The 12030-nt window shown below is 46.6% G+C and overlaps 1 protein-coding gene across 1 annotated transcript in view; it reads right to left on the bottom strand.

The window, feature by feature from the left end:
* LOC127650590 (adhesion G protein-coupled receptor B2-like) overlaps positions 1–12030 on the bottom strand; it is a 461335-nt gene that overhangs the window by 93388 nt on the left and 355917 nt on the right. The window contains 1 exon segment of the mRNA XM_052136090.1: positions 9685–9814. Within this exon segment, the coding sequence (XP_051992050.1) occupies positions 9685–9814 (130 nt within the window).

Genomic DNA, 12030 nt, shown 5'->3' with positions numbered 1-12030 from the left:
GACTACAGGCCAGCTGACAGTCTTGCCTGGGCCCGGGACAAGATAATCTTAGATGGGCCCCCCCATGCCCAGATCTCTCCTTTTCCCTTGCTCTTCCTCTCCTGTTCCCCTCCTCCGCTCTTCCTCTCCTGTTCTTCTCCTCTGCTCTTCCTCTCCTGTTCCCCTCCTCTGCTCTTCCTCTCCTGTTCCCCTCCTCTGCTCTTCCCCTCCTCTGCTCTTCCTCTCCTGTTCCTCTCCTCTGCTCTTCCTCTCCTGTTCCCCTCCTCTGCTCTTCCTCTCCTGTTCCCCTCCTCTGCTCTTCCTCTCCTGTTCCTCTCCTCTTCCTCTCCTGTTCCCCTCCTCTGCTCTTCCTCTCCTGTTCCCGGGCCCCTCCCGCATCACTGTGACTCTCCCTCTCTCTCTCTTCTCTCTCACTGGTAGCCTGACTCTGTCCCTCTGCTCCGGGGCAGCGGGCCCCTCCCGCATCACTCTCTCTGTCACCTGACTGCAGCTGGATCTCTCTCCTCTCTGTCTCATCCTCTCTGACAGAGCTACCAAACTCAACTGTTTCTGTCAAAGATAACGTGTTGTGTCAGGCTCTTATACTAGAGATGCACCAATTACAATTTTCTAGGCCAATTCTGATTTTAGCCGATTCCGTTGTTCTAACCACTTTACAGCAGACTTCCATTTTTTTTTTTTTATAAAACACCATATACTTTTACCCAAACTGAATAATAAAAACACGTTTAAATGGGTACATTTTCTATAAATGTTTTCATTTTTTTTCTGACATAGCCTACTGCAGTTCTTGTTAAAACATACTAGACATGCAAAATCTGTGCATTTTGGGCACTTTTTGTGTGAAATCATATTTATTTTTTGTCCATCAAAAGTGTGCTTTCACTTTTAATTAAGCATGAGCAGCGCAGCAAAAATAGACTCGGATCTGGCCCATTATCTGTTCACCGATGCCAACAGTGACGCATTTCAGCCGGCTTTTTATTTCTCATCTCCATAAATATATCTAGTAGTAAAGCTAATGCAAGGGCTAGAAATCAATGAATTCTTTGCTAATACTTCCTCGTCATCATGGAGAGCGCAGTTCGCACCGCTTTCTCCTTTCCACAAGCGCGTGCTCTCCCGTGGCGTCTGTCGTTGCTATGCAACAATGAACTTGCGCGCCTGTAAAAACGAGCGCGCCACGTCGCTATTATGAGCTAATATCCAAAATATTTCCATATGTGTCTCTTTCCTCCTTTCTTATCAACAAGTGGATTTACAGCCACCACATCAGCAGCACCGCCGGTCGCAATGTCTCAGCACTTTTATGAAGAGGACGCAACTGCACGCGCTTCGGGCATGCACGCGCATCAAGTACCGGGTTTGAGAAAACCTGGTACCGTGGCGTGACGTTTAAAACAAAATTAGTACCGACTTGGTACCGAAGTACCGGGTCTTTGACAACACTCATAAACGTTGGCTGCGCTGTTTCTTACCTTGCTCTACGTTGACTTCACTTTACTAACGTTAGTTCCAGCTTCTCCGTCACCACCTTTTTTAAAATATTTGTTTAGAACATCTCGAAGGCCTCTATTTTCTTCTTCCCTTCTTCTCTTTTCTTTTCCTTTCTGAGCACCAGACTTGTGCTGACCGGACATTTTGATCGTAACGTTAGCCTACTGAACTTCAAATCAAATGACAACATCAAATTTTGATCAGTGGCCAAACCATTTTTGTTTTGGGGGTGGGCGGGGGTTCTTGACCACTATTTCAAGGACAATTAGGAAGAAAACAAATAAAAAGCTTTTATGTAACTCAAATATTAGATATTTTTTCCACAAATATGCCTATTTTATTTATTTTTTAACAATTATTCCATAATTTAATGAGGGCCCAGTTCTGGGCCCACCCCCCCTACCCTGGGCCCGGGACAACAGACCCGTTTGTCCCCCCCTGTCGGCGGGCCGACATACGGGTATTTAAGCGGCGCAAATACGGGAGTTCATTCACAAAATTTCTTCGGAGCTGATGGTCTGTTTGCAGTCTGCTGCGAGAATACACACCACTTTAAATGTTCTTGTTTCCTCTGACGATCTGCATGCTGTTGGATCTTGACGGCGCACACCAGCGGCTTTCTCCTTCACATTGCACGGCGTGCATTGTTGCCCCTGAGCGCTTCGACAGCGCAGACACACACACACATTGTGTATTTAAAAGAGTAAATTCCTATTAAAAGAGTAATTTCTCTAAAAGAGCAAAACACAGCGGCGTTGAACGTCTTGAGCGTCTTTTTCAAGATGCCCTTCCGCCCCTGTGTTGTTCCTGGATGCGGTAGAGTGCTCTCCGCTGCAGAAGGCCACAGGCGCTGTCTCGTGTGTTTGGGCCGCGATCACACCGAGGCAGCCTTTGTGGATGGCTCATTTTCTCACTGCGAGAACATGACCATGACCACGTTGCGGTTGCGGCTTGCTTTCAACAGAGAGCAAGCCACCCCAGCTGCACCACGCATTGCTCCTTCTTCCCACGGGATTGAGGACGATGTGGTTGGCGCTCGGGGCGATTTGGGGGCGGCAGCGGGTGCAGTTTCGCCAGGTAGCCCCCCGCGAACCTCCCGTTCCCCGACACGCTCGCTGGTCCCCGTCTACGCTCGCGGCGATAGCGGCTCGCCTCACAGCCCGGCTGTCTATCCTCCCGAGCCCGAAGCAGATGAGCTCGCCGCTGCATCGGAGAGTGTGATGTCTGATGCCGAGGACTCCCCTGGATTGCCGCCTTCGGGCCAGCAGGCCCAGGCTGAGGCCGACGCTCAGATGTCTGACATGCTTTCCCGGGCCACCGTGAGCGTGGGGTTGGACTAGAACCCTCCATCCTCCCCACAGCCTTCACGGTTGGATGACTGGTTCCTGGGGGCAGCGCGCCGTTCACGGCCTCGCATCCCCCCGGTCCCGTTTTTCCCGGAGGTGCATGACGAGCTGACGTCTACGTGGAGAGCCCCGCTCTCCGCTCGTCTAGGTACCACCCGCTCCAAGATGTTCGAGATGATCACGAATGTTCTGGCTGGTGTTCAGCATCTAGATTGGTTCGCATCGGTAGACCTGAAGGACGCGTACTTCCACGTCTCAATTCTGCCACAACACGACCCTTCTGACGGTTCGCGTTCGACGGCCAGGCGTTTCAGTACAAAGTCCTCCCCTTTGGCCTGTCTCTGTCCCCTCGCGTCTTCACGAAGGTCGCAGAGGCGGCCCTTGCCCTGCTATGAGTAGCCGGCATCCGCATTCTCAACTACCTCGACGACTGGCTCATCCTAGCACACTCTCGAGTGTTACTATGCGCACACAGAGACCAGGTGCTCCGGCACCTCAGCCGCTTGGGGCTTCAGGTCAACTGGGAAAAGAGCAAGCTCACTCCGGTTCAGAGCATCTCTTTTCTCGGGTTGGAGTTAGACTCAGTCTCAATGACAGCACGTCTCACGAGCGAGCGTGCTCAGTCGGTGCTGGACTGCCTCGCTTCCTTCAAGCCAGGCACAGTGGTCCCTCTAAAACTTTTCCAGAGGCTCCTGGGGCATATGGTGTCCTCCGCGGCGGTCGCGCCGCTGGGGTTGATGCATATGAGACCACTCCAGCACTGGCTCCAGACTCGAGTCCCGAGACAAGCATGGCACCTCGGCACGCATCGGGTAAGGATCACCCCCGCCTGCCTCAAAACACTCCGACCCTGGACAGACCTCTGCTTTTTTCGGGCAGGAGTGCCCCTGCAGCAGGTGTCCCGACGCGTTCTGGTCACAACCGACGCCTGCCGGTCCGGGTGGGGTGCCGTGTGCAGCGGGCATGCAGCAGCGTGCCGTTGGAAAAGGGGCCCGCTGCGTTGGCACTTCAATTGCCTGGAGTTGCTGACCGTCCTTCTTTCTCTCAGGAAGTTCCTCCCGTTAGTTCGGGACAAACATGTCCTCATGAGATCGGACAGCACCACGGTGGTGGCGTACATAAATCGCCAAGGCGGCGTACGCTCCCGCCACATGTCACAACTCGCCCACCGTCTCCTCCTATGGAGCCGGCAGCGACTCAAGTTGCTGCGTGCCACTCACATCCCCGGCAAGCTCAACGTCGTAGAGGACGCGCTACCACGACAACGCCTGCCCGGCGGGGAGTGGAGGCTTCACCCCCAGTCGGTCCAGCTGATTTGGGAACGGTTTGGCAAGGCCCAGGAAGACCTGTTTGCCTCCCAGGAAACCTCCCACTGCCCGCTCTGGTACGCCCTAACAGAGGCTCCCCTAGGGACAGACGCGCTGGCACACAGCTGGCCCTCGGGGCTGCGCAAGTACGCATTTCCCCAGTGAGCCTTCTTGCACCGGTGCTGTGCAAGGTCAGGGAGGACGAGGAGCAAGTCACGTCAGTGGCCCCCTACTGGCCCACTCGGACTTGGTTCTCGGAACTCAGACTTCTCACGACAGCTCCTCCCTGGCGAATTCCCCTGAGAAAGTACCTCCTCTCTCAGGGACGGGGCACGCTCTGGCATCCGCGACCAGACCTCTGGAACCTCCACGTCTGGTCCCTGGACGGGATGCGGAAGAGCTAGCCGGCTTACTGGCGACCGTTGTGAATACAATCAACCAAGCCAGAGCCCCCTCTACCAGGCACCTTTACGCCCTAAATTGGCGCTTGTTCGCAGATTGGTGTTCTTCCCGAACCAAAGACCCGCAGAGATGCGCGATCAAGTCAGTGCTCCTGTTCCTACAGGAGAGGCTGGACAGGAGGTTGTCCCCGTCCACCCTCAAGGTGTATGTTGCCGCCATTGCTGCCCACCACGATCCTGTAGACGGCAAGTCTTTGGGTAAGCACGACCTGATCCTCAGGTTCCTGAGAGGCGCCCGGAGGTTGAATCCCTCCCGGCCAGGCCTAGTTCCCTCTTGGGATCTCTCGGTAGTCTTGGCAGGACTCCAAAGACCCCCCTTCGAGCCGCTTGAATCAATTGGACTCAGGGCCCTCTCTCTTAAGACGGCCCTGCTGATCACGCTCGCCTCTATCAAGAGGGTCGGGGACCTGCAAGCGTTCTCTGTCAGCGACACTTGCCTGGAGTTCGGTCCGGCAGATACGTCTGTGATCCTAAGACCGCGACCGGGCTATGTGCCCAAGGTTCCTACCACACCCTTCTGAGATCAGGTAGTGAACCTGCAAGCGCTGCCCCGGGAGGAGGCAGACCCAGCCCTTTCGTTGCTATGTCCAGTGCGCGCCCTGCGCATTTACCTGGACTGCACACAGAGCGCCAGACGCTCTGAGCAGCTCTTTGTCTGCTTTGGGGGACGGCAGAAAGGGAATGCCATCTCCAAACAGAGGCTCGCCCACTGGGTTGTCGACGCCATCACACTGGCTTATCACACCCAGGCCGTGCCCCTACCCTTGCGGATCCGAGCTCACTCAACAAGGGGTGTTGCGTCCTCGTGGGCACTGGCCAAGGGCACCTCCCTAGCAGACATCTGTAGAGCCGCGGGTTGGGCAACACCCAACACCTTCGCAAGGTTTTACAATCTCTGCGTTGAGTCGGTTGCGTCTCGTGTTTTCTCAGGTCCGAGCCCGTAGAACTCGGTAACACATAGACCGACCGGCCGGGTGGATCGCTTGCGCGAGTCGGGACCTTGGTCGATTCCTCCCCAGCCCTCCGGGTCCGCGGTTCAGCGGAGGAACTCACCGACCGAAGCCACTGCAGGTACCCTGATGGCTACCCTGTACTGGTATAGGTGCTCCACAGGTAAGGCCTCCTGCTCCTAGCTACTGGTACAGACTCCCCCTGTGTGTAATTCCACGGTTCTGTCCCCTTACGAGCGGACCCCCATGTCTCCCTTAGGCAGTTACAGCTGCCCCCGTCGCCGTGCTGTAGCAACTCCCCCCTTTCGAGGCTGGATCTACCACCGCACCATACTTTCCACACGAGCCCTAAGACGGCCGTGTGACGTGTCTACCACTTTTCCTCCCCAAGAAAAAGGGCAGGTGTGGTCTCCGCAGGGTCTGGGTAAGACCCCCTTCCCTATATGCGTGTAAGGGCCCGGACGTGATTGCTCTATGCGAGAAACATAGAGAGAAAAGAGGCCCAGCCAGGCTGGCCCATTCCCATGTTGGCAAACATCGCCTTGTTCCCCTCCCAGGGTAACTAGAAGGATTCCGATGTTCTTATTGGGCATTGGGGAAGGGTACGTGCAGCCAGGTACAGACGATGCGCGGCACTGGATGAAATCCCTGCCCGCCTCTGTATCGGCGGTTCACGTACACGGTTCAGCACATGGCAAGATTGGAATGGGTCCCCTAGTGTCGCTTCTCCGACACAATGTGGAGAGAGCGACAGAAGGGGAACGTTTGGTTACGTATGTAATCTCCGTTCCCTGAGGGAGGGAACGACACGTTGTGTCTTTCCTCCGCCATGTCGCTGAACCGAGCCACTGTTGTGGCCGGACCATTTCTGGCTCCTCAGAAAAATCCTGAATGAACTCCCGTATTTGCGCCGCTTAAATACCCGTATGTCCGGGGGCGGGACATGCAAATACCGGCTGCCAACTCTCATTGGCCTTTTTTCATAGATCAGAGGTGGATATCGGCGCTCAAGAGAGACCCCTAGTGTCTTTACTTCTCGGGGAACGGAGGTTACATACGTAACCAAACATTTTGTATGTGTGTGTGTGTGAGCTAATTTATAAACACTTACACAGACAGAAATTAATTGTATCTTTGGTCTTTGAGAAAAAGCTGCTTTATTTCACACCCACCATGTTGAGATCATATGACTGTTGAATGTCACTTGATTTATCTCAATAGACCTTTTTCACACTCCAGGTTTTTGAAAAAAATCACGATTACATTTCAGTGACTTTCTAAAAGAGGAAATAAAATTATGAGCGGTGGATTACGACAGTCAGAAGATAAAAAGATGGCAAATTTACTGTAACTCTTTCTCCAGCTGTATTTGAAAGATCTAGCTCCCTATAAGATGGCAAATTTACTGTAACTCTTTCACCACCTGTATTTGAAAGATCTAGCTCCCTATATCGTCAATCATATATTGTGAACATGAATTCGGGCACTGGCAAGGGTGTTGATCCACTGAGATCAACATTGGGACACTGATGACTCATTTATCTACAACACCTCTACAAAGTCATTCTTTTAATAAATGTATATGACACTGGTGTGAATTTTCGTGGTAAATAACTGTAAACTATCATTTTATTTTGAAAGATTAATTATATAAAAGAAATAAAAAGCTAAAAATACAGGAGTGCATGTTTTTCCCATGCACATTATAGATGAAAGATATTACAAACTACATCAACAAAAAAGGCTTTGACTTCAGAATTCTACACTTGTGCTCGTTTTCTATTGACTTGAAAGACTTCAGAAGACATAATGACATTTTTGCTAAGGGAACACAGTGCACAACGATGCTCCATGGTCTTTAAGGTGCATTCTGGGATTTTTAAGGGAACAAATGTTTCAATGCACTAAAACAATTTTACATCTGAAAGCTCTAGAAATAGCAGACACCCTGGATATTGGCCTGACTAACTCGGGAGCTGATTTGGACAAACCAAATAATAATAATCATAATCTAACACAATTATTGATCCTATAAATTCACACAAAATAGGAAGAAGAATATATTTATTTATATTGCTAAATAAGGCAAAAACATGCCATCACAGACCATGAAAAGGGTCTATGGAAACACAGCATTCTGACACAGCATCAGAGGCTCGCTACCACAGCATAATGCATCTTGACCTCCCTTTTGCTACAATACCTTTCTTTACATCATCATGTCCTTGACTCCTTCATTCACTGTTTAATATTTGTTTACTGAGCTTAAAATCTCTGCAGTTTATGGAATTAGCATTGTATCCACTTAGCTTCCATGTGCTTAATGCGCATTGCCCCTAACTGTTCAGAACTGCATCTGAATGTTGGGCATTATCAATCTCTGCTTGTGTCTGTCAGACTAGCACACTCTCTTTAGCCATTGTTAGTGGTGGCAGCAGGCAGCAGTGTGTGGTCCAGCACCTGCGTGACTGGCCGCTGGCTTTGCTCTGTCCGCCCCACATTGGTCATTCCTCAGGGCTATTCTCCATCTCCCAGCATTCCCTTCACCTGTCATGCATATCAATCACTTTAATGGGGATGCTCGCGGAGGAAAAACACTCAGCTAAACTAAAGTGGGTCACTCTCCTTCCATTGGTGACGTAGGTCAGGAGAGGGAGGAAAAGGGAAAAAGGTTGAGAGAGTAAGAGAGATTTGAACAGTACATTAAGAGATGAAGAAATGCACGGACATCATGACACTAGTACAGAGAGGTTGAGCTGCTTGTGGGCCTTTAGTGGACTCCAGATTCCATTAAGTGAAAAGAGGGCACAGGGTCAATATAACAAGCTGTAGCACGCTCATTAACCCAGATAGCTATAAGCCATATGAGGGATGCAATGCTCAGTGTGTAGTACTGTACCGAGTTGACACAGATCTACTCACAATGGGCTAAATTATAATAAAATAAATAAGATTAGGATCTCAAACAAAAGCTAAAACAATTACTTAAGCTCTATATCACTATACATATAAAACAGATACAGTTTACATACCAGCTAATGCAAAAAGTTACTTAAGTGAGATTAATATTGATAATGGCAGAAAAACTGTACATCAGTGCTTTTAAACATTTGCATTAGGCAGGCACTGTTATCCTAATATATATATATATATATATATATATATATATATATATATATATATATATATATAATTATTATTCTAATTTTTTTATCCAGCATTCAAGATTTTTTTCCAAAATTGTTGTAATGTTTATTTTGGGAATCCCTGGGAATCGAACCCACACCATTTGCATAGCCAGCTTTATGCTCTACAAGTTGAGCTAAAAGAACAACTATATAAGCAATATTTTACCTGATAAAAATCCCAAGAAAGACAAATCCTGACAAATTCTGCATACCATGTTACTGTATTTTAAACACCTGGTCAACCATATGCTGAAATCTGTCTACCATAAGATACTGCACAGTATGGAGGTGGAGAACACTCCATGGTCCCTGTAAATATCACAGCAACACAGTGAGTCACAACCATACTCCCGACCTTTAAAACATCTTTACCACAAAAATTATTACCAAAGAACACATTGTTTCCAATCCATCCCATAAAATGTAGAGTATATGCATCTATGGAACAGACAGACCAATGACTTTTCGATAGATAAGAAAAATCACATACTGTATGAAATCTCTTTATTACATCAGTGGTTTCTCCAAAACAACAATGAGATTAAATTAAGAATACCTTAAACTTTAACTTAAGTTTACTGCTTTTTAGACTTTTCTCCTGAGAGAATATATGTGTGTCTCAGCTGGAGTTTCAGAAGAGATCTCAACAATGTTTCAAACTACACTTTGATTTGCCAAGATACCAAAGTCTGCAATCAAAAGTCAAAGATTTCAATAGGAGCTTTACATTTCACAGAATTTTTGTCCAACAACCAAATTATCACTTTAACTTAAACAATTGTCTCAGAAACATGTTAGACAATGAGACAATGTTAACTGAGATCTCTATTAAATCTAAGTTTCAAACTTTGCATTTGAGGCTCTAGACCTTGCCGTGCCTGCTCTATGTAGAGAGCTCAGAGGTGTGGTGTAGTAAAGATAAAAGTAGCACTTACCGGTTCTTTAGCTTTCTGTGCTAACACTGCAAAGGTGGACAGCTTTCTGCACAGACATTTGGTGTGGGAGACTGCCAGCGATGGGAGTGTTTGGCAGCTCTCTGCGTCCCAGTTTTCTTCGCCAGCCTCTCTGTTAATAGGTTATAGCGACAACACACACAAACATACACACAGAGAAAAAGAGCATGTATTAATTGCGGATTCCATGAGAGAGAACAGGGAACCACTATAGCACTTTTGGGGTTTTTCCACAATTGAAATTTTTAACTCAGGGCCATTTGCAACCCTTGGTAAACATTATACTGGGTTATTTTGTTCAATGTTTCAGTCTTTTCATGCTTTACGCAGGGCTAGTAATTAATACTTGGTATTCAGGTTTCACACTGTACATTTGTAAACCCTGAAATATAATTATTTAATGCATAATTATGAGATTAACAACATTAATTGGACAAATACATACAGCACGCACCAATAATGCAAACTGTTTCAGTAACTACTTGTCCATCTGTGAAAAAGGTAGATGATCTCTGGTTGCCTTATTTCAGCTCTGTAGGCTCATACAATGCAAGTGAATGGTGGACAACATTTCTAAGCTCCAAAAAGCATATAAAGGCAGCATAAAATGAATCCATAAGTATTTAGTGGTTTAATCCATGTCTTCTGAAGCCATCCAATTGATATTAGCTGAGAACAGATCAAAATGTATTTCCTGTTTCACTATAAATCTTTCTCAAAAGAAAGTCTCCTTGGCAATCATGATTTCAAGCTCAATAACAGTTCCTTGTGCTGGACAAAAGCGCAGTGTACTAGATGGAGTAACATTTTGGTCTGTTCTCACCCAAAACTGATTGGATCACTTCAGAAGACCCGAATTAAACCATTGTAGTTGTATGGAGTAATTTTATGCGGCCTTTATGTGCTTTTAAGAGCTTCAAAGTTTTGGTGAATATTCATTTGCATTGTATGGGCCTACAGAGCTGAAATATTCGTATAAAAACCTTCATTAGTGTTCTGCAGAAGAAAGAACACATCTGGGATGGCATGAGGGTGAGTAAATGATGAGAAAATTTTTATTGATGTGGGTGAATAGTAATACAATTTCTCAGGGCTGTCGCTAGTGGAGTAAAAGCATGTGGTGACAATTTTAGGGGCCCTCAGTATTCTCCAAATCAATGTCACCCATCTCCCCTTCCCTCACCTAAATTTTTTTTTTTAGTCCTGATGGTTTCCTCATGCTTAATATAATTTACCGCAGGATTACAAACAGCTCAGCTCAGCAACCCAAAAAAAGTTTAAGTCCCGCCCAAACCATTTTACAACACCAATCAGCGTTTAGAAAATTGGTTTTGGTTTCCACTAAGGTGATTCTGGATGATGCAAAGTTAAATAAATTAGTGGAAATAACTAGAGACTCAGAAAGACACACTAGAAAGCATCAGAAAAAAATAAAATAAATAATTCTGGGTACTAGAAAAGATGGGAAAAGAATGAGTAGCAGGCCAGGAGAACTGCAGGAGCCCAAGGGATGTCAAATGGGATGGGCCCTAAATGTTTCACCATCTACGTAAGCAGGACACTATAATGTACCTTATTGCCGGCACATAAGAATAGACGTCACAATTGAATTATTGCCGGTATGGTGTACTGACGAGTACTGGCCCACATCTAGCACTAGTGAAAATCTCCTTCTTGACAAGGTACTTTATGAATGTAAACAAAGTTGGTTTGTATAATGCAAAGGAAAAAAAAACGGGATGCATTAGACTTAGCAGTGTAAATGCAGCATTACAGACCTGCCACTGTCTGATATGATGTTACTAAGATGGCAATATTCTCAAGAAAAAGAGAAAACGACATTCTTAAAGGCAAAATGCCATTATTTGGATGTAATATTTATGTACTGTAAACATTCCGTATATACACAGTATATATATATATATTAAATAAAAGAGTGTATAAAATAACATGGGCTATGACTATTAGTTTCAAAATTGGTATCGAGAAGCATGAAATTTCCCTTGCATTAATTGAATATTGAAATTTCACTGTAATACTGAAATGTTGGTATTAATATGAAGACTTAAAATGGTTGGTGATCAGCTATTAAATAACAAGTACAAGTAGATACAGTAGCCTACTGTCTTGTAGAGTTGGACATCAACTACATTATAAGTGACTTGGTCAGCAAAAAGGTCCAGCATTTGACTGATGGTTCAGCCCTGGTTAAATTGTTATGGATTCTGTGAAACAATGCATAATTAATTTGCAATATAGTTTTTTCTATTTCACAATTAGAAAATTAGATATTGTCACTTCAAAAATAACCAAAAATAGTGCTACAAA

This window comes from Xyrauchen texanus, chromosome 10 (assembly GCF_025860055.1).
Source record: "Xyrauchen texanus isolate HMW12.3.18 chromosome 10, RBS_HiC_50CHRs, whole genome shotgun sequence".
Lineage (NCBI taxonomy): Eukaryota > Metazoa > Chordata > Actinopteri > Cypriniformes > Catostomidae > Xyrauchen > Xyrauchen texanus.
This window is presented reverse-complemented; position numbering and strand designations above follow the sequence as displayed.